General features: G+C 41.8%; 1 protein-coding gene across 1 annotated transcript in view; it reads right to left on the bottom strand.

Annotated features, from left to right (window-relative positions):
• Positions 1 to 4963: 4963 nt before the first annotated feature.
• The window catches only part of LOC308419063 (alpha-2-macroglobulin-like protein 1), a gene marked incomplete at both ends in the record, with an annotated part of 43202 nt that continues 22707 nt past the window's right edge, over positions 4964 to 25458 (bottom strand). The window contains 20 exons of the mRNA XM_080914626.1: positions 4964 to 5016; positions 5591 to 5690; positions 6810 to 6878; positions 7206 to 7296; positions 7870 to 7994; positions 8906 to 9115; positions 10146 to 10357; positions 11043 to 11208; positions 12220 to 12294; positions 13539 to 13695; positions 14446 to 14527; positions 15779 to 15955; positions 16815 to 16898; positions 17847 to 17898; positions 18661 to 18779; positions 20756 to 20885; positions 21540 to 21768; positions 22220 to 22322; positions 23594 to 23747; positions 24395 to 24565. Coding sequence (XP_080770752.1) covers positions 4964 to 5016; positions 5591 to 5690; positions 6810 to 6878; positions 7206 to 7296; positions 7870 to 7994; positions 8906 to 9115; positions 10146 to 10357; positions 11043 to 11208; positions 12220 to 12294; positions 13539 to 13695; positions 14446 to 14527; positions 15779 to 15955; positions 16815 to 16898; positions 17847 to 17898; positions 18661 to 18779; positions 20756 to 20885; positions 21540 to 21768; positions 22220 to 22322; positions 23594 to 23747; positions 24395 to 24565 — 2559 coding nt within the window. The remainder of the gene's footprint in view (positions 5017 to 5590; positions 5691 to 6809; positions 6879 to 7205; positions 7297 to 7869; positions 7995 to 8905; positions 9116 to 10145; positions 10358 to 11042; positions 11209 to 12219; positions 12295 to 13538; positions 13696 to 14445; positions 14528 to 15778; positions 15956 to 16814; positions 16899 to 17846; positions 17899 to 18660; positions 18780 to 20755; positions 20886 to 21539; positions 21769 to 22219; positions 22323 to 23593; positions 23748 to 24394; positions 24566 to 25458) is intronic.

The raw sequence follows: 25458 nt of genomic DNA, 5'->3' as shown, positions 1-25458 counted from the left end.
TGCTGTGGTGGTTTGACTATGCTTGATCCAGGGGCTGGTGCTATTAGGACGTGTGGCCTTGCTGGAATAGGTATGGCCTTGTTGGAGGAAGTGTGTCACCTTGGGGGTGGGTTTTGAGACCATCCTTCTAGCTGCCCATGAGAAAATCTTCTCCTGTTTGCTTTTAGAACAAGATGTAGAACTCTCAGCTCCTCCAGTGCCATGCCTTCCTGGACATCGCCATGCTTCTGGCCTTGATGATAATAGATTGAACTTCTGGACCTGTAATCCAGAACCAAATAAATGTCCTTTATAAGAGTTGCTTTGGTCATTGTGTCTCTTCTCAGCAATGGAAATCCTAACTAAGACTGTAGAGTTGACTAGTTTTTATGTCAACTTGACAAAAGCTAGAGTTACCTGAAAGGAAAGAAACTCAATTGAGAAAGTGCCTCTAAAAGATTTGTCTACAGAGCATTTTCTAAATCAGTGATTGATGTGGGGAAGGCCCAATTCCTTGTAGCTGATGCCATACTTGGGCCTGGGTTCCATAAGAAAGCAGGCTGCGCAAGCTATGATGAGCAAGCCACTAAACAGCACCCCTCCGTGACCTCTGCATCAGCTCCTTCCTTCAGGTTTCTGTTTTGTTTAGGTTCTTGTCTTGACCTCCTTTGGTGATGTGGGAGGTTTAAGCCAAATTCTTTTCTCCCCTCCTTACTTTAGTCATGGTATTTTATTGCAGCAATAGCAACCCTATGACAATGGTTTTCTTCATTGCTTAAACTTTTCTAATTTGTTTTCACAAGTTGGAAGATTAGCTGGGTGGGCTCTTGCCTGAGGTCACCACCCCCTTTAGTCCATGAGTCATCTGGCTTTTCTTGAAAATTGTATCTCCTTGAGCATTGGATTTAGCTCCATTATACTCCCTCAAGCTTCTTATCTCCTTAAATTGTACAGTTTGTATTTCTTTTTGCTCAACTTGCTCCTTTTCATTATAGATCTGCGTAAGTGTGCATACTAATAACCACGTGACACAGTCAGTACTTGGCTGACTTGAAATCTCTGCTACCTCATTAATCTAAAACTCTTCAATTTAGCCTCAGACCAATTTTTTTTGGGGGGGGGGCAAGGACAGTCAAAAGCCACACAAAATATCACAAGAACAGATTCTAGGTCACTTTTAATATTCTTTCCCTCTGAAACCTCTTGAGCTTGGCCCCCATAGTTCAAATTACCATCAGCGCTGTCTTATCTGCGTCTGTTTTGATGGTCCATCAATCACCACTTAAAGCTTCCAGCTAGGTTTCTAATCCATCAGGAACAGAGACTTCCATATTTTCCACCAAACATCAGGGTCAGACCTGTCACAGCAATATTCTCGTCCCTCGTACCAAATTTTATCTTAGCTTTATTGCTGTGAAGATACTCCAATACCAAGGCAACTTCTATAAAAGAAAAGATTTAATAGGGGCTTGCTTACAATTTCAGAGATGCCGTTCACTGTCATCATGGCAGGAAGCATGGCAGCGTATATGGCAGTGTAGAAGTAGCTGAGAGCTACATTCTGACCCATCAGCAGAGACAGAGATAGACACACACACACACACACACACACACACACACACACACACACATCTGGATGAGGTGTAGACTTTTGAAAATCTCAAAGGCCACCCCAAGTGATACACTTCCTCCAACAAGGCCACACCTCCTAACCTTCTAATTCTATCAAAGAGTTCCACTCCCTGGTGATTAAGTGTTCAAATTCAAGAGCCGGTGGGAGACATTCTTATTTAAACCACCACAAATTAGTTTTTTTTTTTTTGTTGTTGTTGTGGTTATAGGAATATAGGTGAAGAGTTACTTACAGGGAACAAGGATAGCTCAAAAGTAGGTACATGGGTTACCCCCATGGGTAACAACTTCTGAAAACATCCCTAGCGCTATGTGTACCAACTGTAGGCAGCCCCATAACTTTGACATCCATAGCTTTTCTTTCCACAGCTGCTCTAAATCTCTAGGAATTGTTTATTCCTTTTCATATTGTTGGGTAGGGTATGGTGGCTTTTTTGTTTCCCTCCTGAAGGTCATGAGTCTTCCTTTCTATCTTGAAGGGAATGGGTTAGTTTGGACAATGTCATGTAGTACACTGTCTTAAAGTTTTCACTGCACGTGTCTTACACTCTCTTGGTTAGATTTGTTCATATGTATGTATATGTACATATGTGTATATGTATAATATATGTATATATGTGTACATTAACTACACACACACACACACACATACACATGCACTCTACTATGTAGGTAACATTTCCTCCAAATTGTGCTTCTTAAGACTCTCCTCAACAACTGTAGTCAGGTGGTCATGTTAGAACAACCAGTCGTTACCTATCTACCTACCTAAAACTCTGCAATAAGTTACAGAGTAAATGCTCCAGTTCTAGTGATGACCCTCAGTCCGCTACCTGGTCTGGCATCTGGTGCCCATCTTTGATTTTCTGTTGCTCTAATTACACTCAGCTACTCTTCCTTGATCACACAGCACACTCCACCTTGTGAGTCTGTTTCTTCTCCTTGTTGGTCTTATAACGGGCACGGTCTTTCCTGAGATATCTATAGCATGAGCTCCCTTTCCTACACCAGGCCTTTGCCTAAATACCACTGCGGTGTGAGATTATCCTTAGAGCCATGTCTCATTTTTTGCTCCCAGCTCTCAGGGTATCCTGAATCTTCTGACTCTCCTCTACACTTTATAGCTTCTGTAACCTTTATCACCTTCTCCTTGCTCATATTTCGTTTGTCTCTTGTGCCTGCATACTTTGTTCATAAGATGGTGAGGCCCCAGGATGGCTACTTCTGTGCTTTGTTCATTGTCTTTCCCTAACACCAAGGGAGTGTTCAGCAACTGCCATCAGTCAAGCCTAGAGCTCTGTACTGGGTCAACATGACATGGCAGACAAATGCAGACAGCCCTCCATCAGTCTATCAGAAGGCAGATCAACAATTGGCTGGTTGTCTATTGACACCATTATGCCCTTCTTTCTTGCCTATAAGTTGAGAAACCATCTTACTATATATCTAACGCCACTACTGAATACACAAATAAACCGAGAGCTGATCATTTGTTTATGAACAAAAAGAAGTTTCCTATAAACATGTCAAAACAACAGAAAAGCAAAATGTCTCAGAGTTATGCTCTAAGGGACATATTTTCCTTGAGTGGAATCTTTGAATACTCAGGCGGACTGGATTTTTTATTTTATTTTAATATTTTTTATGAGTGCTGATGACCTGCTTACATGTTTGAATTGCTGTATTTGATAAAATAGAGGAACAGAATCTTAACTAAGTGGAATAAGCCTAGTCACTCACACAGATGGAGGCAAATGTTCCCTGTGATGTTAATCAATAGTAGGCGTATTGGCTAAATGTGCTTAGGTGCTATGGGCGTGCTACCCCGAACAGAGGAACTACATGTGTGAACACATCTAAGTACTCCAGTCAATATATTTTCTAATTTTGTTATATCCTGACAGTCTAGGGCAGCGTTCTCAACCTGTGGATCAAGACTCCTTTGCAGGCAGATTAAATGGCTCTTTCATACGGGTCGCCCAAGACTATTGGAAAATACAGATATTTATGTTATAATTCATAACAGTAGCAAAATTACAGTTATGAAGTGGCGATGGAATACTCTTCTGACTGGGGCTCACCACTAATGAGGAACTGTACTTAAGGGACACAGCATTAGGACAATCTAGGAGATCTTGGTTTCAAATTCCTTAACTGCACGACTGGAGAATTTGTTGGCTGCCCTTTCCTGTCTGTAAAAGAATCTTGGTAAATCCAGAAGCCTGTGTTAAAGCTGATACAGAAACTTTTCATTTCTATCATTTTTTTTTCCAGGTCCTTCCCACTTTTCTGTCCTCAATGTAAAGTCATTAGCACAGCAGGAATGCTAAATCAGACAGAGCAGATTACAGTATTGCTTTCCAAGATAAGCTTGAAGCGGTACAATAGTTTTTTTTTTTTTTTTAATGGACACCCCCTTTTAATTTTATTTTTTATTAAATTATTTTTTTATTTACATTCCAAATGTTGCCCCCTCCCTGCCCCCCCAGAGTTCTTCATCCCATCCACCCCTTTGCCTCTGAGAGTATGTTTCCCACTCCTCCCTCCCCCTCCCCCACTGTCACCTTGCCACTCCTCCAAACCTCATCCTTTCTGGGGCGTCAAATCTTTGCAGGCTCAAGCACCTCCTCTCCCACTGATTTTTAAAATGACAAAGTGCTCTGTAGTGACCCTCTCAACTGTGTGCTCAATACATCTACCCCTTAATTCAGACTTTTCTGCTTCCTACCTACTGTGTTTTACTGTGTGTATTTCCTTTGAGCTGAAACAGAGGACTTTCCTACTTTAACCCAGTCTCCTTCACCGTCACTTCTATCTATTTCTCTCCATCTTTGGGATTCTGATTCTGTATAGTTTAGGTCCCCAAACTTGAGTTCAAAGTCAACAAAAATGAAGTAAATTGTTCAGTTGCACTCAGAGCCCTGAGATTTCAGTAATGACAATAGAAAGAATAGAAAACAGTGGCCTCAGACTTGAAATGATGCCATTTAATGGAAGGAAGGAGGTGAAGCTGACAAGAAGTCCTTGTGATGGAAGAGGTTTCAGGATTCGAGAGGTGCTTGGACAGGCTCTCTGTTAGGATGGTGACCAGGAGAACGGTTTACTCAAAGAAATAGTCTCACACCTGCAATTTAAAGCATAGTTTAAACAGTAAATGTACAAGTATCTCTCTCTCCACACACACACACACTTTCACCCAGTTCTATAAACATACCATGCATCTGATGTATAAGTACATGTACATATATATTTATAACCTGTCAAGGTATTAAGAAAAATACAAGTGGCTTTAAGAAGCATATGCATGGCTTTCTACAATGTCCTTACTTTTTTTTCTGTGCACTTCTTTGTCTTATTGGGAATCTGAAATGTCATTGATGTTGTAAGAATCGAAAGCATATTCATCTGGAAAATAAAAAGAGCATTACCAGATCTCCAACTATGTGTGAGACACTGAACCTAATCTTTCCGATAATTTTTCAAGAGAAGTAATCACTCATCCATTTTACCGAGCCTTAAATATTCCACTAAAGGAAGTCGTATGATGGAGTGCATTAAATTACTAGAGCGTGTTCATCTACTCCTTGACAGACTTTGGATGGCATCCAACCAGAAACTAACCAAGTTCACTTCCCAGGGGATGTGTCATGGTCTCTACAAGTCACTGCTTTGAAGCATAATCTATTACATTTTTCCCCACAATGCCTTCTCTTCCATTCTTGTTGAAATCATAGAAGCCCCATGCAATAGGAAGTCTTTGCCTCGGTAACAATGATAATGTAAAAGGCTTGGAAGGTTAGCATCGCTTATATTCAAGTTAAGGATGAATCTTTTCACAATACAGGAAAGAGATTCTAAGTGTTAAGATACCGTGGGAACTGGCATAGACGGATTCCTGGACTTCATGGTTTGGAGGTATGCCGTGGCTCAGAGAGTGTTAGCTACAGACATGTTCAATGGCTGTGATGTGGTTGTTTACCTTTTTCATAGCCATGGACTGTGACTGGGGCTGGCTGGATATTGACCACAGGGTTGGTTTGTTCAATAGAGAAGGTGAAGCCGGTTGCTTCCTTGGGAACCTATAAAGACATGAATGATAAGCAAGTCCTAGTAGGTCAGGAAAAAAAGCCATTGAGAAAGTTACTCCATGAGCTCCTGACCTACATACTTTAGACACCAAGCCCTTCACTGGCTTATATGATAGCAATGAGTTAGCTGACATTAAATCATGTAAACATTTAAGCTTCACTGTTTATATTAAGGTGTGTGGGTGCTTAGATTAAGGAATGTACTCAAACACAGAGAGTGTAGGTTGGTGTGAGTGGGAATCATGTATGTATAGAAAGAGAGCTTTGAAAGTCACACCACAGTTTGGAGTTTTTCTTGCCCAAAATAAAAATAGAATTATGACATTATTTAGAAAGCCTACTTGAGATAATGCATACAAGAGAAATTAAATTATTATCTGGAAAAGGCATGCTTACTTCAACATTGGTCACAATTGCCAAGGTATGGACACAAGGCATGTCTGTCTACTAACAGATTGATGGATGTGAAAACCATGGCATGTGCATGGTAAGAAATTATTTGGCATTTTGAAGACAGACACCTTTCACTATTGACCATGGATGTCTGCTATGCAGGGAGAGCCGGTTTTCTTTAGGGGTGTGGTCTCCGGTAGGTTGAACATGTCATAGTGGATGGTTCCATATCTATGTGCATATTGGCAGTACTAATTAGACTTGGTGCGTTTCTTAAAAGAGGACATGAAATTGGGAGTGTGTGTGTGTGTGTGTGTGTGTGTGTGTGTGTGTGTGGTCTTATGAGGAGGATCTGTATGTCAGAATGTCACAGCATATACATTTTTAGCAATAAAGAAAACCCATGCATTCTTCATTGGTGTTCAAGCTGTAGAAGAATCATTCATCCCTGCAACTGACTACATTGCATTCTGTAAGGATTAAAGATGTTTCTAAACATGAGTCAGGCAACCATGGCCTACACAAAATAACTTGTTAACACAAAAGAGATGGTTAGTGAGATGGAACACAGCCTATATTCAGTGTGTCATTAAAACAGTAAGGTCTTTCATATATGTCCTAATAAACAGAAGCTTTCAAACACTCCTTGAAAGACAAAGCTATGACACAATACTCAGAAACAAAGTCATGAAAGAACAAAACTATTGTTGGACTTACGTTTTTCAAGTAGAAAACAACATGGCCGTTCTTTATGTCCATCTTCATTACTTGACTATTGGATTTGAGCTTTGAAGAGAATGACAAGGAGGGTTGAGGATCAGAACACCCGAGTTCCCCTCTAAAAATGGGCACTGTGCTGTTTGTTTATGGAGAGTTCCCTTTGTACCTCAGTGTTTCTGTGAGTATACAAGGGAACTGGGAAAAGAGACACATGAACCATGGGCATAATGACTGCATTTCTGTGAATAAAAATATCATTCCTCCCGGTCCAGTACAGACAAGATACGGACATGGACTCCGAACATGTGCTTACATGAAGAATTCCATCATTCAGTTTGTTTTTTATGCACTTGTACTTTCTCTGGGCTGGGGAACAGGGCTACTCCTATTTACCTCCTCAATGGATGAGAAGACTGGAGTAAAGCCAGAGAGCATCCTCACATCCACCAGCGCTGTACCGGAGCTTTCATGAGCTCCAGTATACCTGAAATGAAAAAGCAAACGGATCTCCACATGGCTTTGGAAACATGAGATCTCTCAGTGAGGTGGCGGGTGGACGGAGGCACTAAGAAGCTTGAAGTCTAGAGGGCTGGCAGACTTCATCTTCGACCATTAGCACAGTCGCAGTCGAGTGACAGTGGGCAAGGTGACATCTGCTGGTTCTGATCATGACCTCTGTGAACACAAAGCCTTCCCGAATCTCACAAAGTCAGAGCCTACAGACAGAACTCCCTTGTTTACATTGTGTGTGTTCCTGGCAGCTTTAGATTTGCCCGGTACCCAAGGAGAGCTTCCATGCTCTTTCTTGATCAGCAGAACAACAGCTCTTAGGCTGTCGCTGAGGAGTGTGAATCATACATCGTGGACACTGCTAAAGATCTGTCTGATAAACCAGTGTCTAAAAGGCTAGAAATGTGGCTGTGGGGTAGGTCACCCATCAACATGGGACTCACTGTGGTCACTGTCATTCAGATTTGATTTTCTTCAGTCCTATCTGAGGTAATTCTCTGATAGAGTTTCCTAACCTGGGAGCAGATACCAGAAACATCATACTTACGTGAGGGTCACCGTGAGGTCGAACTTGGTCTGGAATTCATCTGAGGAGTTGCTCTTTCCAGCTTTCACGGAAAGGGAGAATCCTGAGGCCTCCTTAGGAAGTGGCACATTGTACCTGAGGGTGGCCTGGGAAGGAAAAAAATCTTGAAAATCATCCTGTAGGAAACACTGAAGAACCTGTTACCTCTTTAACTCCATTATTAATGTGCTTTTATAGCACTGTCTTCAGGGAACCAGGATCAACGAGATGTTTATGGGGGGCAGCGTGATGATGTAATCGGATGAGGGCAGAATACGTTCTACAAGCAGTATCACAAAATTAATTACTAAAAATGTTTAATTTGTATATATGTGCTTGTGCGTGTGCGTGTGTGTTGGGGAGAGAGAGTGGGGGAAATTAGAAAGAGAATCATGAAACAGAAAGAAGAGCTTTTATTTGGGGAGATAATGGTTGCATATAACATGAAAGCAGAAAGGAGATATTGATGGGGTGGGCCTTCAACAAAAGGGGGTCAAGGGGGTAAAGGGGGTGATAAGAGTAAAGGAAGGAAGACAAAAAACAAAACATGCATGAAAATGCTATCAGGAAAAATTATACTGTATGCCAACCTTACTGTATTTTTTTAAAGATTTGTTTATTTTATCCTATGTGTGTGGGAGCTTTGCTTGTGTCTACATAACACATAGTGGTGCTCAGTGCTGACGGAGGCCAGAGGAAAGCATCAGAGCTTCTGGGACTGGAGTTGTGGCCACCGTGTGGAGACTCAGAACTGAACCCTGATCCTCTAGAAGAGTAGCCAGTGTTCTTAACTGCAGGATTCATCTCTCCAGGCCCTAAGTGTTAACTTTAAAAATAATAAAAATGTGAATAACTTCTCCATAACGTATCATGCATTTTCTGCTGTTGATTAGAAAAATTAGAGAGAAGCAGAAACCAGGAAGGGCCAAAATGACAAAACACATCATGCATAGCCGGACAGTGGTCTGGATTCTTATAGGCAGGCTCAGCTCTCCCTGTGAGGAAGGGCCTCCCTTACCTGGATAAACGAGCACCCGTCTCCTTCTACATCCACTGTGTATTGTCTGTGGCCTTTGGATACTTTCGAGTGCTGTACCAGCAGGCGGTTTTCTTTGTTAACAGGGAAAACCTCCTCAGACTCTTCAGTGCTCAGGGTGACGGTGTTTTGAGGGTTAGAGCCAGTTAACGTCATGTATTGGGTGAGGGCGAGAAGGCACACCGTGGTGTCCTGAACAGAACAGCAGTACAGGTCAGCCATTGTTTCCGCCAGTCTCCATGAACCTTCCTGAAGCTACCGATAGGACTAGAAACCATGCCTCGAACACCAGAGAAGGCTCAGTTGTGGGAGTTGCTGCCAATTCATTGTCTTTAGCAAATTAATTGGATTTTAGTTTTCTGAAAAATTTTTTAAAGTAAATCATCATCTCCACCGCTGACATCATGTCAAATCTAGTCAGAAGGTGAAGGTGCCACACAGTGTGATGACTACACTTCTGTCCTCTTCTCCTCAGAAAGAGACAAAAAGTCAGAAAAGGGATCCTTGGAAATCCCTGCCATCTTATGCAGAGAGAAAAGGACATTGTCCTCATTAAATGAGACTCTCTTTCCCCTGACTTCCAGTTCTCCCTGTTAGGGAAGGGATCACCCATAGCTTCATGGCCATTCGCTTAATTGTTTTCTGTTCCCACTCTTGCTTTCTTTGAGGCAGGGACCACAGAAGCATAAGGAAATCTCCACTGTTCATTGGCATGTGCTTTGACCATTGTACCATGAGACTGTCCTTATGAAGAGACTGTTCTCTTCTAGACTTCCACTCTGTTTCCCACTGTGCGATGAGGACACAGCCGCCCTAAATTCCTTAAAGGGAAACTCTCATTTATCACCCAAGATAGAGACACAAGGATGAGTCCGTGAATAATCATTGGCTAAGTAATTCTGAATTTGATTCAGAAAACGAAATGTTCGGGCTGGAAACATGCCTCAGTGTTTAGGAGCACTGTTGCTCTTGCAGGAAACCTAGGTTTGGTTCCCAGCACCCCTCATGGTGGCTGACAAGCATCTCTAACTCCAGGTCAAGGTGATTCAATGTGTGTGATGCACACACACATGCAAATCATTCATGTACACAAAGCACAATGCCTACATCTTTAAGGATAGCTAATACTCTTCATGTCAGAAGCTCTGCTATCACGACGATTGTTATCGTCTTGAGTGTCATCTTCTGCATTAGACACATTCACCCTGTATCAGCCAGTCACCTGCATGGCAGAGAAGCCTCCGTGGGAGTTCATCCGCTGGGCAAGCCACTGCACAATCTTGCTGGCGTAATTGAGGTCCTGAGTGTCCTGAGCAAGGACAGCTAGTAGCACATAGCACGTCTTCTCTGTCTCACCAGAAAGTGCCGAAGGAACGAACGGCGGAAAGTTGTCTGTCTCGGGATTCTCATCTTTCTCCCAGTATATCATATTATCTGAGAAATCAGGGTAACAATCAGCCTCTATGCAAAGATTCCCTCATAAGTCCTTAAAACAAGCTCCACAGGAGGGGACGGGTTCTATTCTTTAGGTTCCTTTTGTGGCCTGAATTTTAAATGCATGTACTGAAGCCTTGATCCATTTCCAGGATAGGACCTTTAAAGATGTTATAAGGTTAAAATGAGTTTTCTAAGGTGGTACAAATCCAATTTGCTGGTGATTATGAGAAGATGAAATATGAACAAATAAAAGGGACCCAAGGGTGTCCACACACAGAGGACACACATGAAAGCAAAGGAAGAAGCTATCCACTTCAGGTGAAGAGCCATAATTTCAGGATCTTACATGTCTACCCTTTATCTAGAAAAAACATTCAGAGATTTAAGTCAACCAGTCTGTGGTGTTTTTTGATGACAGATCCTGGGAAATAAACAGCATCTCCTTAGGGTGTTAAGCAGTCTCAGAAGTAATTATTGTCTGCAGCATGCTTAATTTCCTTTCCTTCAATGAGATAAATTGGTGGAAAACAGGAAGAGGGAAATTGAAGACAGTCACTGACATGTCCCAGAGATGCCAAAGTGCTTGGTGGAGGGAGGGTTCGCTCTGATCTCTCAGCAGGCCCTGGACTTTGTTCTCAGGAGTTTTGCCCACTAGCAAAGACAAATTGGTAATAAGACTCACTTGTTTTTGTAGCAGATTGATCCAGGATTGTGAGTAAGGATTTCACTTGCTCTTCTTTTCCGGCTAATGTAAACACATAAGCCAGAACAGCTTGAGTGTAGCCATTGGTGACACCATTGGAAAATGCCTCTTCCAGACAATAGAGGCCATTTCGGAGAGCAGGAAACTAGTTGGGGGTGGGAGAAATATATGCTTGTAAGTGACACCTCAACATTTCAGGAGTATGCTAAATACTTAGGCTAACCTCTGTTTATAATGTATATACTATATCCCTGAAGCAATTTTACATCCAAATCTATCATATATGTTCACACGTTTTATTTTTACATATAAACCTATTATATAGATTCACACACTATAATTTTAAAATGACATAAATTTGGACTACTATTTTAGGAGGGGGAAACAAAGTTTAAGGAGTGAGGCTCTTTAATATCAGATCAGAAATATTTTAGGTATAATATAAACCTTTTTCATGTCACAAAACATATAATTATGTGCGTGTGTATACGTGTGTGTGTGTGTGTGTGTGTGTGTGTGTGTGTGTGTGTGTGTATGCATATGTCATGATAGCCAGAGGGCAGATTTGGGTGGCAATCTGAAGACCACAAGTTACTGCATTTGAGATGTCTCTCTTTAGCTGGGGCTCACTAATTATATTAACCTTGCTGGCCAGCAAGTCCCAAGATACTCTTTTCTCTGTCTCCTCAGCATTAGGATGATAGACATGTGCCTCCATGTTTCCTGCGTTTGTTCATGGGTTCTAGGAACTGAACTCAGGTCCTCATGTATGTGAGGCAAGTAACTGAGCCAACTCCCCCGATCACATAGAGGTTGGGTTTTTTTTTTTTTTTTTTTTTTTTTTTTTTTTTAGACCTAAAATAAAATGATAAAATGTTTTATCTGAAGGTCATAGCTGCACTTCAGGGAACATATAAATACTCCAGATCATATGAAAAACTGAGTTTTCTCATGAGTGTCTCTAACCTGGGGGAAACCTCAATTCTATCCATCAAAAGTATCAACGAATCAAAAGAATTTTGAACATCATCGGTTTAAAGGATGGTAATGAATTAAATGTTGTCCTGGCATCTTATGCTGTCTAAGGATTTCATCCTGATCCTAGACGCTAAGGTGTATTCAGCAGAGTGAAGCCAGAGAAGATGGGAATCCATACACTGGAATTGAGTCCAACTTCAAGGAATGCCCCGACGACATACGCAGTGAGCGCAACATCCTCCTCATCACCGCCCTGAAAACAAAGGGACAGACAGTGGGCCACTGAGGACAGCAGACCATGAAACAACAGCCATGTTTCTGAATTGAGAGTAACTAGGGGAAAAGTGTTTGAACAAACAACCTTAGTCATAAAAACACTTTAACATATAGTTTTAACATGTAGTAGTCATGCTATCTGGTGAGAATCATTAACATTCCATTTTAAATATACGTATGTTGTGCATGGTATTCTGTGGCCTGGTGTGTGGTTTGCATTCTCAGCAGTTCGCGTGGCTGTCTTGGTATTAATCTGAACAAAGCAAAGAAACACTTTGCCGATGGGTGAGAGACAGAAGGGAGATGGAAAACCTTATTGTTTGTAGAGGAGTTGGAATGTTGCAGGTCCAGAACTAGTTCAACTATCTTTAACTTCCTAAGTGGCCATTTCTGGATCACCTCTGTGTCTGACCCAACATCTTGTGACTAACAGACAAAACCTTTGGGAATGTATTAATTTAAGAAGTCCCTAGTTTTCACCAATAAAAGGCTAAGAGTGTCATCAGATAGTTTCTGAGTCCCAGGGCTGAGTTTCCCCTGCTTTTGCTGTGACCGCCTACTTAGCAATGTATCAGAAAAGTTCTCAGAGTTGCCTACTTAGTGTTACCATCAATGTATTTGAAAAGTTCTCATCATTATGTTTTTCTTTGTTCTGTTACTTAAAAAAAAAAAAAAAAAACTTAACCAAATGAAATTGCAACATGGAATTTGGAGTGACCTAAATCTGTGTTCCTGGACCATGGTCCCTCATGCTTGACTTCAGAATAAATCATCTCTTATCTTCTCTGACGTAGGAGCTGCGTTTCTGACATATTCTATCAATGGAGCTGCATTTTTCCACCTGAGACCTTGATTTAAACATCAGGACTAAGGCGTGGAAAGAAATTCCTCATACACTCAACTCCATCTCTCTCCAATGTATTGTCTGCCTCCACATTCCCAAATGCTTTCTTTCTCTGCTTTTCCCTTCCTCCTCCTAGTTTAATGATAGCAGAGCTTGACTCAACTCAACAAAAGACATATTCAGGCTTCTGCCTAGGCTCTGATTAAACATTCACGAAGCAGGATGCTCACAGAGAGGACACACATGACACATACAGGAGAGACCTGTACCTACAGATGACTCAGAAGGCATGGCATTCACGGGGATGATGCCTTCAGGAGCGGGGAACAGATGGCACAGGGAAACTGGGGGAGAAAGCCTCCTTGTAAGTCTCGTACCTCTTGAGCATTGTTGACGAGATTCTCATCCCTTCTAAAACATCCATTTGATTTCTGTTTCTGTACAAGCCAGATTAAGGTCTGTTTGGGGACCGTCTCTTCGATGAAAATATATTCCTTCATTTTCTCAAATGTCTTGAAAGAAAGGGCACTGAGCCTGTAATGGGGACCATGGAAGCAAAGGTTAGAGTGAAGATATCATTGCTGCAGGTTCACCAGCACTGCTCCCTTTGGTCAAACATTCATACTTGTCTAATGTTGACAGTCACTAGTCTTGATTGACAGTGGCTCTTTCTCTGGGGTCAGTAAAATATGGCGAACAGCAAATCTGAAGAAAATAGAGCAGGTGGATTTTGGCCATCTAAGGTCTGGATGTGTGGTCCATTTGATTCCACGTGTCCAGAAACAGGTTTGGTATGACCCAGAGCTAGATGCGATGGGGTCTCCTAGTTTCTCTTTCCAGTATCCAAACAAGACTTCGAGGTACAGTAAGATGTGACCCTTGCCCTGGGGCCAACGAGCTGTGTCCTCACAGAAAGCTGTCACCAAGTGATCAGACAGCTAAGCAAGTTGCGTGAGACTATGGGGATATGGCTGCATCAGACCAAAAGGAATACATTTTTTGGGTTTTATTTTTTTCTCTGTAAAACCACTTTGAAATCCACTTGGCTGGAAAACCCCTCCCTGAGCACTAGCTGTTCTCACCTTCTTGCAAGTTCTGTTTAGAAAATAACATATTGAAAACAAAGGCTTTTCCCTGCTGACTTCTTTTTTTAAAAAATCCCCTTTACATCCCAATCACAGCCCCCCTTCCTCCTCTCTCCTCAGTCTTATCCTTACAAATCCCTCTCCTTGTCCTCAGAGAAGAAGAGCCCCTCTTGGGGAAAACAAAGTTTTAATCTCTCACCATATGCTTCCTTCCTGGTTGTTCTGGCAGAACACATCATATGACCCATCATAGTTTTTGAAATACAAGTGTTTCTGGTAACCTAAAACACAACAGAGCAGGAAGCTGTGTCTTAGCCTGAGAGAAGGAAAAGTCTGAAATAGTCTGGGCTAATACTAGGCCTGGGCTGGGTTACTGTGACTACTTCAGTTTTGGTCCCTGAAACTCCAGGTTGTCTGCTGTGTGTGTGTGTGTGTGTGTGTGTGTGTGTGTGTGTGTCTGTGTGTCTGTGTGTGTGTGTGTGTATATATATATAGAGAGAATGTCTCACTTAAAAGCTGGCTCTGCACTGCACTTAGCAATCAGCATCTTCCCTAAGGCTATTTTACTCACTCAGTTTGCCTCCCTAAGAAGAAAACCCGAAATGCATTTCCTGGACTTGTCTTCAATATCCCATTTTAATGTTGCTTGTAAGCATCTTTCTACATTCAGATTCAGTCACTGCACTGGAATGCAGCCAAGCAGGTAGGTCCACAGGCTGACTCGTTTTTCAGCCACCGTTCCCAGCAACAACAAACAAGAAAGTATGGTAACTAAGGACACGTTTACAAACGAGTTCATTGATATGAACTCCATGACTGTCAAGGTCCAGGGGATATCTCGGAGGAGGAGACAGAAAGAATTCGTCAGCCCGATGATGGGGGAAGGGTGTGTGTGCTATGGAATGCTGTCTTCAGAGCACGTCACGGCCATTACCACCGTGAGTTCATAGGAGCTGTGGTTGCCTATACAAGTCCTACAGAAGATCAAGCCAGTCAAAACCCTGGCATAGATGGGGTAGATGATCTCCAGGCTCAGTTCTATGCTAAGGGGCTATTGGTAGTGAGTATTTGCAGCAGATGGATTCATTGTTTAGTGAGGGTGTGGCTGCTGGGAGCTCTCTCCTATTGTACGAGAGGGCCCTAAACCATGCACATATGCACTATGCTACTGGACTTGGTAGGTTATAAAAATAAAAGACACAGCATTTGGAAGGGGCATGCAGGGGAGGGTAAGGTGGAAGTTGAAGGGGAGACATAGGTATGCGTATGACCACATTTCGTTGTATGCATGTATGAATAAGGAAAAATTAAAGATAAAGATGAGTTCACAATTTGAAACTACAGTTTGACATCAGGAGGCAAAATAATGAACAGAGATTTTTTAAAGAAAAAGAAGAGCACACAGCTAGGACTCAGAGGACCTAAAGGTCCGCTTTTGTCTCACCAGGGGACCACAGAGTAAGGCTGATCATGTTTGCTATCGGTTGCGATTGATTTCACCTTGGTGGGCAGAAACTACCTAGCGCTCTCACCGTTAGATAAGAGGAGCAGAGCCTTGGACTTGAGCTCTTCTGTCAGCTGTCCTGTAGCTTTCAGATAGTCAAGTATGTAAACGTCAGACGCTAGCTGAGCAATGTTCTGTTCTCCACACCCATAGGGCGTCTGGAGAAGGCTGTCCAGGTTCTGCATCGCGACTCCCAGAATGTCTCCTAAAGGCAGAAAGGGAGAGTCAGGCACTTACACAAATGCTAAGTCACTGCCTCGGCGTTAATAACCACGGGGCACCATGGGAACAGGAAATTACTTAAAGTTCACTCTAAAAGGTGTAAAAGGGAGGCTGGAGAGGTGTCTCAGTGGTTAAGAGCCTTTGATGCCCCTGAAGCAGACCCAAATTAATTTTCCAGCATCCATGTTGGGTGGCTCCCAACTGCCTCTAACTCCACTTCTGAGGGAAATCAATGTCCCAGCCTTTGTGGACACTACACTTACGTACATATACTACCCCTATATACATAATTTAGAATAAAACCAATAAAGCGCATACACAAACCAAGTTTCCTAGAGGGCCTCTAGAGGGAGGCGATTCTGAAGTGTGGAATTAGAGGGGTTTGGGGATGAAATGTCACTTCCGGAGCAAAGAAGAATCTCATTCGGAGAGCAAAGAGGAGGCGTTGGAAGTGTGCTCTTTCGCTGGCTTGCTTCTAATTTGTGTTTTGCGACACTGACCTGATGAAGTATAAACTCTAAACCATCCCTCTTCTACAGGTTTGAGTGTTGATGACAGACAAATTAACTTGACTTTAGGGAACATCTCTCTTTTTACTGAGAACAGTCCCCGTATCACAACACAACCATAATCTCCAGGTTAGAACAGGCTCTCCTGTTTCCTGAGCATCTGTCATTACCCACCAGTGCAAGTGCTTCACCGAGATGCAGGTCTGAAAGCTCCGTGCCTTCAGATCCCGCATGGAAACAGACAGAAAGGGCGGTCTAAACACAATCCCTCCCTTGATGGCTTATGAAAGTAAGATTTTCAAATCACAATAACACATAAGTTAATAAACTCACCCACGACAGTGACAAAGGATCTGGCTGACCCTTCCACTACATTTCTTGGCAGTTCCAGAAGTATTTGCTTTGAGGTTTTGGTACCTGAAAGAACATATCCACACGAATACTGCAAAGATCCCCTTCCTCAAGTCACAGCAGCAGAGCTTTAGGGCAGGCTGTCAGTTAGTTATACTCATTAGGTGAAAAGAACTTGTGACTTTGGGCCAGTGAGATGGCACAGAGGGTAATGGTATGTGCCGCCAAGCCTGATGATTTGAGTTCAATCCCCAGAACCAATGGTAGAAGGAGGGGGAGCAACTCCTGCAAGTTGTCCTTTGATTTCTATCCCCCAGTGGTACATACATGTACACTCATATACAGGAGTGTACACGCGCACACGAATGTAATGAAGAATTTAAAAACTAAAATGAGAATTCGAGCTAGTTTAGAATACCAATATACCCAGAAAACGTATACTTCGTTTTAGACAGTGGTCTCCATTTTCTATCAGTTCGGCACTTAAATTGTGCATGGGAAAATAAGAAGATATAAGACACATAGCTTATAGAAGGAATGCTCAAAGGATGAGGAAACATTAATATCAGGTTACCACCAACCGGCTCAAACAGTACTCATGATGGCCACAAATCAGGTAACTGAGGGCCAGCAGTCAATCTATAGACTATTTCATACCAAGAGTATAAGAGCAACCACTGTGTTAGTGTTATTTAACAAAATCCTCAGTTTTCGATTGGCCAACATTGTTGAGGCAAGTATATGAACAAAGAGACCAAAATGCAGAAGATGGAGAAGGAAGGTACTGGAAGACTAATCTCATTAGACAGACAAAACAACATTCCATAAATACATACTTTGTTCACTAAAAATTATACAACAAAGACACCACAGGAAGTAAAGCAAAGCCTGCAAGAGGAAGTTAAAATGGGAAGTGGGCTCATGGCTTGTGGCTCGTGCATAGGATGAGAAAGTGTATCTGCCATGCTTACAGCTTTCTCTAGGTCCGAGCGTTCACAGAGAGAGCCCTCTTACCTTTTGGGCAGATAAGGAAACTTTGCGTTGTTTCTTTTTCAATACCTTCAGGCTGTTAGAAAGTAAATAAAACAGGAACAAAATAATAAGTTGGATCTTTTCTTTTTCTTCTTCTTCTTCTTCTTCTTCTTTTTTTTTTTTTTTTTTTTTGTATAAAGGACAAGGGACCAACCATCAGTTCTCATAGGTATGGCTGGCTCCCAGTTGTTCCTTAGAGCCATTCATTGTCCTTGTCCTTCCTGCATACAAGTCTCTGTACATTATACACCCCTAAGGTCTTCTGTTCCCATAGGTTGTGCAAGGACAACCCTTGTCACTGGGTGACACTTTCAACTGCTCTGTTGTTTGTTTGTTTTTCCTTTCTTTTTCTTTTTTTTATTGAGGGTGACAGGAACTGTTTAAAGCATAGAGCAAGATAAGGATTTTCCTCATGGACTTGAGGGCCAGTTAAAAGGGTGGTAGCTGGGGACAGAGACAGGCTACTGCATGCCAAGAAGAGAGTCAAGAAATAAGAAAGCATGTTTCAAGGGGGTTCGTCATCCTTGGTGAGTCTCCATTTGTTGCTTGGGTTTGGAGATGCTGAGCACAGAACCCAGGTCTTTGCACAAGTAGGCAAGTAGTTACCCACTGAGCTACATGCCCAGCCAGAGCTGAGGTACTTCTTAAAGAAAGGATTTATGCATAATAATGCAATTTGTTCAAAGTGGAAGGCTTGTGTCCAAGGTCAATTAATCATTTTCAAGATCAATGTTTTAGTCTATCTCTTAGACACCGTTTCCTGTCAGAAAGAACATTGTATTTTACACGTACATACCTCTACCAGTAAGGTTTTGACTACAGTGTCTTTCCAGTTGACATCTTCCGTCTTACTGGCATCATTTGGGCAGGCACTACTCTGCTTGGATGTAGCCACTACAGTGATATTCACTTCCCCTGGAAAATATTGTCAAGCAAAAGATCAAGGACAGTGACTCCTCCTCCAGGGGGAGCTATGTCGGGTGGATCAATTATGCCCTGATGGATTGATTAGCCAACGCTTACCATCACATGAAAGTTTAGATCAATCTACCCGCCTCTTCTCCTGCCTGAGATAAAGCACTATGTCTTGCTCTACTTGTTTCAGGATTCCCAACAGTAAGTTACTCAACTACTCCTTTAGAACTTCCAAATAGAAAGATACCATCTTATGAACCTGTACCAACACCTTGACATGGTTTACAGAACGACACTGAACAGTACAACATCAGAAAGCTGCCGGTTCCTCCCCTCCCCACCGCTCCCTTCCTCTCCCCTCCTCTCCTCCCTCCCTCTCTTCCTTCCCCCCCACCCCGAGATAGTGTCTCACCATGTAGCCCTGTCTGGCCTAGAGCTCACTATATAGACCAAGCCTAGAGTCCACAGAGATCTGCCAGCCTCTTCCTCCTGAGGGCAGGAACTAAAGGTGTGCAACAACATTCCTGGTTTCTAATGCTTCCCAGGATCAAAGAAAAACACCAGCACACCTGGTAATAACTGGGGTTTCTAAAGTTTCCTATCATCAAAGAGAAATAGTAAAATACAATACAGCACAAGGGCCACCAGATATAAAACGAGTGCTGGCAAGAAATTTGTTGATTTCAATTTCTATGGTATCACAGTATGTAATCAAAGCCGATCTCTTGCGTCCTTGTTTATAGAAATAAGAGGATTGGTAAAGCTTATTTGCAAGGCTTAAGGTCATCTGTGCACTGTAGACACAACCAATATATTGTTCCTGTTTCTTTGGTGTGGGTTTTGCTTATTTCTTTCTTTGTTTTGCAAAGCCTTTGAACACCACAAAAAATGCAGCAGCAAGGGCAGGATTCTGCCTTGCTTTCCAGAGTGAGATATTTGAAGATTCTACAGTGTGTAAAAAATTAAGAAAGTTTGAAAGCAATAGAAAAATAGTCTGAGGGAAATCACTATCACAGCTGAATTAAAAAAAAATCTTACATTTCTCATGGATGTAATAATACAACGAGTTGAGGACATGAAATAAAATACTTTTAATGACACAGTTTTTAAGTTTCTGGTTCACTAAACTTTCAAATTTTCTCCTTGTTTTATATTAGTGGCCAGAGATTTCTAAAGTTACTTTTCTAAATGGCCAGGTACTAAAGCAAAGTTCTCAGTATTTGATCCTCACCCAATGATTGGGATTTTTGGTATCTGGTGGCCTCTTTGGTACATTTAGTTAAAAAAAACAAAACAAAACAACAACATCAACAACAAAAAAATGAAGTAATTCTAGCGACTCTCATAACTGATGATGTGTCGGAAGAGAAGGTTTTGTACCGCTGGCATTTTGTGTGAGTGTCTGGCGAGGCAGCAGTTGTAAGAATCATGGTGGCATTAAAGAAACACGATTGGTCTTCATTTAAGATACGATGCGTGGAGTTGACAAATCACACAAATTAACGTTTGTGCCATGGCTTAGCAAAGCTAGGACTCAGAGGACCTAAAGGTCTACTCTTGTATCACCAGGGGACCATAGAGTAAGACTGATTATGTTTGATATTGTTTGCGATTGATTTCACTGCTGTGGGTGAAACTACTTCACCCTTTCTCCCTCAGAAAGAGAAGCAGAGCAGGCATGTCACATAACTCAAAACCATCTGTAATCCAGCACCCTCTTCTGGATTCCCTGGGGGCCTACGTGCACACAATGAGTTGCACACATATAGGCACGTGCATGTACATAAAAATAAAGCAAAGTCTTTTTACGTAAGGAAATTGCATTATAAGAACTTTGAATATAGAGAAATGAATAAAGGAAGTAAAAAAAATGAGATGCCGAAGGAAATTATGTCTTTTGGGACAATCTAAGGAAAACAGAGGTTGATGAAATGTGGTCAGTGCAAGGTCAATCCAAGGTCAGCACAGCTGCTTACCCAGGGTCTTAGGTGTAATGGTCCAGACATAGGTTTTCCGTTCTCCAGCCTGGAGGACTTCACCGTCAGGGTTTCTCTGGGTGTTGATGCTTGCTTCATAATTCTCAGATGCTTCTAACTGAACAGAAATCTAAAAAAACGGAGTAGCCACAAAGGGCAGCATTTTAAATTCTCTCCTCCTTTTGATTCAAATTTTACAACCGATTGAACGACAGTTTCTTCAATGTCTTCGAAGAAGAAGCTACCATTTGTCATCTTAGGAAGATTCTCTATTTGAACTTAGAAAACTGGAGAGACTCACAAGGGCTCGGTCGGGAGCTCACAGAACAGTAGACTGCGCATCATCGCAAAATCTCATTCTCACTAACATTTCACGTCATTGTGGTTTAAAACAAGTCTTCCTTGGGGGCCACAGAGTTCACTCAGTAGTTAAAAACACCAGCCGCTTTGCAGAGGACCTGGGTTCAGTTCCCAGTACCCAGGTGGCAGCTTACAGTTATCCGTTACAGCGATTCAAAGGATTAGATGTCCTTTCCTGACCTCTTGGGAATCAGAAACACATATAGTGCATGTGCATGTGCATACGTGTAGGTAAAACAACCCAACACAGAGCATAAAATTACAATTTTAAATAATTATTTCTAAAGATTATGGAAAAAAATGACTTCCTTAGAGTATGTATTTTCATTTGTTGATAGAGAGACTATGGTGATATAGAGTGAAAAAGTAATAAATAGTTTAGCTTTGCTGGATTTTTGCCTCCAGATCTAAGGAGGTGGCTTACCTCTACACATGTAGTCAGATAGTTGAAGACAGTGACAACCAGGTCACTCTGTTCACTTCGAACGACAGAAAAGGGTGAGGTAACTTCTGTGAAGAAGGGCTGGGAGATCTGTAGGGACACTTTGGGTGAAATGCCGAACCCAGCATCACCATTGACACAGAAGGCGCTGGCATCCCATTGGGTGATGGTATCAGGGATGAGGAGCGAGACGTTTGCTGAGCCTGAGGAACTGAAAAGACAGGCTGTTGGTGATACACATCCTGTGAGTGGGAACCCAAGATCAGGCAGAGCACACAAATGAAGCGACTGAAGATTTGGAATGTTTAGGTAAGGCATTCACACATACCCCTCATCTGATGCCTGTAGATTAGAACCTTATCTGCTATATTTCCATGAATACCCTTTTAAAAAAAATCAAGGTAGCACATACTACTTGCATGAACATTATAGAAGTGAAAGTCTTGGTGAGAGAGAAATGTTTTAATGAAACAAACAAACTCGCCATTAACACTTATTGGGGTGAACAAATGCACATTTTCAAAAAAAGCAAATACTTCACTACTTTATTGCCCAAGAGTAAAAGTTAACAAATCAAAAGAAAAAATATATATAGAGACACAGAGGGGAGAAATACATTTAAGGAAAAAAAAACCCAAGAAACATGGAAAAATAAAACTCACTCTATGTTGATGAGGTCCCATAACCATGTCCTGGGAAAGCTTGTCCTGACTGTCTCTCTGATGGCCACTTTTGCAGAGCTGATGCTGTCTACAGTGTCATGAACTAAAATAGGAGAGAGAGAGAGAGAGAGAGAGAGAGAGAGAGAGAGAGAGAGAGAGATGTCATATGCAGAAAGCAGAACTATGTGCTGCGTTTCAGTGCCACATGCCTAGTTAAGGTATGTGTGGTTGTGTGTGTGTGTGTGTGTGTGTGTCTGTGTGTCTGTGTGTCTGTGTGTCTGTGTGTACAATGTGTAACCACCTGTGAGGTACCACTGGAGGCCAGAGGTGGATTTCAGGTGTCCCCTTACTTTCTTTTCCATCTTAATTGTTGAGGCAGGGTCTCACCAAGCCTACCTCTCTTGCTGTCAGATAGACTGACCAGCCAATAACCCCTGAAGACTACCAGCCCCTGCCCTGGAGCACTAGGGTAACAGGTGTGCGCTGGCTGCCTGTCATCTGTGTAGGTACCAGGAACCAAACTCAGGTCCTCACGACTGCACAGCAAGCCGCTTACCCACCGGACCATCTCCAAGTCTTTTTACATGAGCTCTTAATTTCCGCTAAATTTAAATCTCAGCCAAGGTACCACTATTTTGGGGCTCATATTTCAATGTTTGTGTAAAAGCCACAACAAACAAACAGCACATCACCTACAGACAAGTCTGGATGAGTTAAATGTCCTCCCTGACTCTTGTCTGACATGCTGGTCCCTGCCAACTCTGCTGACAGGCATTAATTTTGCTTACATTTTTTTGTGCCATTAATGCTTGTAATTCTCCAGAACACACTCTTTACAGGAGTAGCCTATGGGTTACATATGATGCACATAGTTAGTGTTGCTAGACCAAAATAGTAACCATTGAGCTGGGCCTGGTGACATATACTTTCAGACCCCAGTATTTGAGAGGTGGTGGCAGGATGATCAGACGTTCAAGGTCATCCTTGACTACATAATAAGTTTGGGGCCAGCCTGGGCTATGTGCATTATACCATGTCTAGTTGCTGCCTGTATTATCCTTGATAGTTGTCTTCACATCTACTTTGAGGCCAACCTGGGCTACAGGGTAAGACCCTGTCTTAAGAAAGAAAGAAAAATTTTAAAAAGAACCAAAACCTGGACTTCATTTTATATTAGGAGCCAATTATTCTTTATCACCCCAAAAAAAATATTTCCAGCCTGTCTTGTTGAACTGCAGAAATTCTAGTTCTGGCTTCAAATCATCCTAAAAATCAGCTATAAGCCTTTGTTTTGCATGGTTTTTAATCTTATAAACACTCAGTCTAAAGCATTCTATTGAATACCACTCCAACAGAAAGTTCTAGATTACCCACAGGCAGAAGAAGATGGTCCACCACCACCACCACCATACATCATTATCCGTTCACGAGGATGATCGAATGTCCTCAGCAAGGGCTCGTTTTCCTGGGATGGACACACTTCCGGTTTCCGGTAACGGAGATTCGTAAAGATTTTCAGACCCATGTTCTTTCAGAAAAGACACAAAAAATTATACATTCCTTTCTAGAGAGACTTATGAGAGGCCTACAGTCATAATGAACAGAAAACAACTATGTGTGTTTTCTGTGCAGTCAGGATTCAGGATCACAGAAGTCAAGCTTCCAATAATCACTAATTTTCTTATTATTAATGTGCTAATATTCCTATTTTTTCCATTTATGCTTAAGGGAATACAAGGAATCAGCACCATCACTGAATTAATTAACAGCAAATATGCTCACACGCACATTCATGTCTATTCAGTGCACATGTATTCATCAGCAGAACTGGAACTTGAACTAAAGCCTGTCTAATTCAGTGCCCTCTTCTTCATCCACAATGATTCTGATCATAAAGATCCTTTCATGGTCCCTGAGCCTCCGTTTATGTAGAATACAGACTGTAAGTTATCTTCTTGGTTTAATTATTGACACATCAGATATGTTGCAAGAAATTGAATACCATTTCCTCAGGAGTCCCATGATTCTAGCCATATAACTTATTTTTAGCAAAAAAAAAAAAAAAAAAAAAAAAAAAAAAAAAAAAAAGCCAACAAGATTAACACCTCTTTTTATAAGAGTACTCTGTCAGCATGTAGAGAAAGAATTTATAGTGTGAAAGAATCTAGACCTTACTCTGACAAGATTAGAGAGGTCTCCATCCAAAACATTGCTTGTAGGTTTATAATACAGTCCATTGTGGAACAGATCCTTCTGAGGAATGCATGGGTCTGTTCTCTCATCATCCAAGTTGAGACCATTGTAGAAATAGCCATATTGATGGATATACGGGAGCATGCTGTATACCTAGAAGGCGAAGACATGGTCCATGGTGACTTGAAGCACTTCTTACGTAATTATAAGACTGGAAAAGTTTGTGTTAAGCCATTTACTACCGAGTCAAATTCAAATGAAGAGACCAATATTGTTTTATGTAGTCAATGTTAGCTGCAAACCCTTCTGGCTGATAGTGTTTTGTGATAGCAAAGGTCTTGGTTGTTCCAAAGCCTGGCACACAGAAAACTTCTAGACCTTGAGGATGATGTCAGCTGCCTGAATCTGAGTGTTAATGAACTAATACCTTCTAGATAAAATATTGCATCAAGTGGTCAGAGTACTTCATATTTTCATAGGAAACTGCTCTTGTGATGCGCAGGAGTATATGCAACAAATATTCACCAGTCAAAAAGTGAACAAGGAGTGAGGTCAACAACTTATACTTTACAATGAAAAGGGACAGTGACTATTCCTGGAACCTTTCAGTCGTTGGTAGAATCATGGGCACCATGTTCTGAAAGACTGCTAGAAAAGTAGACTGTGTAAGACTGAAGGAAAGCTTAGCATGCACAGGAGGAGAAGGACATGAAGGGATTCAAAGGAAAACAAACCAAATTCATTCCATGTTAAAAAACACTCCAACAACTCGTGTCAAAATAGAAACCATGTTCTCTGGACACATTAGTTCCCAGTAAGAGGGAAGGGTTTGAAACGAAGGGGCAGCTTCTGTTCGTTCGGACCATGACTGGCGTGGGTGATGATTATTGGGTGGGGGAAATGGTGGAGATCACTGACCCTTGGAGATGGTGCTTAAGGGAGGGAAGGATGGATCAGGATAAAACAGAGGACATGCTTTAGTTAATGAAACTCCTCAGTCCCAACAATCAACTAATGAGAGAAAGGCATTGCTCAGATATTTTGGA

The sequence above is a fragment of the Micromys minutus genome (assembly GCF_963924665.1).
Source record: "Micromys minutus genome assembly, chromosome: 3".
Taxonomy (NCBI): Eukaryota; Metazoa; Chordata; class Mammalia; order Rodentia; family Muridae; genus Micromys; species Micromys minutus.
Note: the sequence above shows the minus strand (reverse complement) of the source record. Positions and strands in the feature narration are given on the sequence as shown.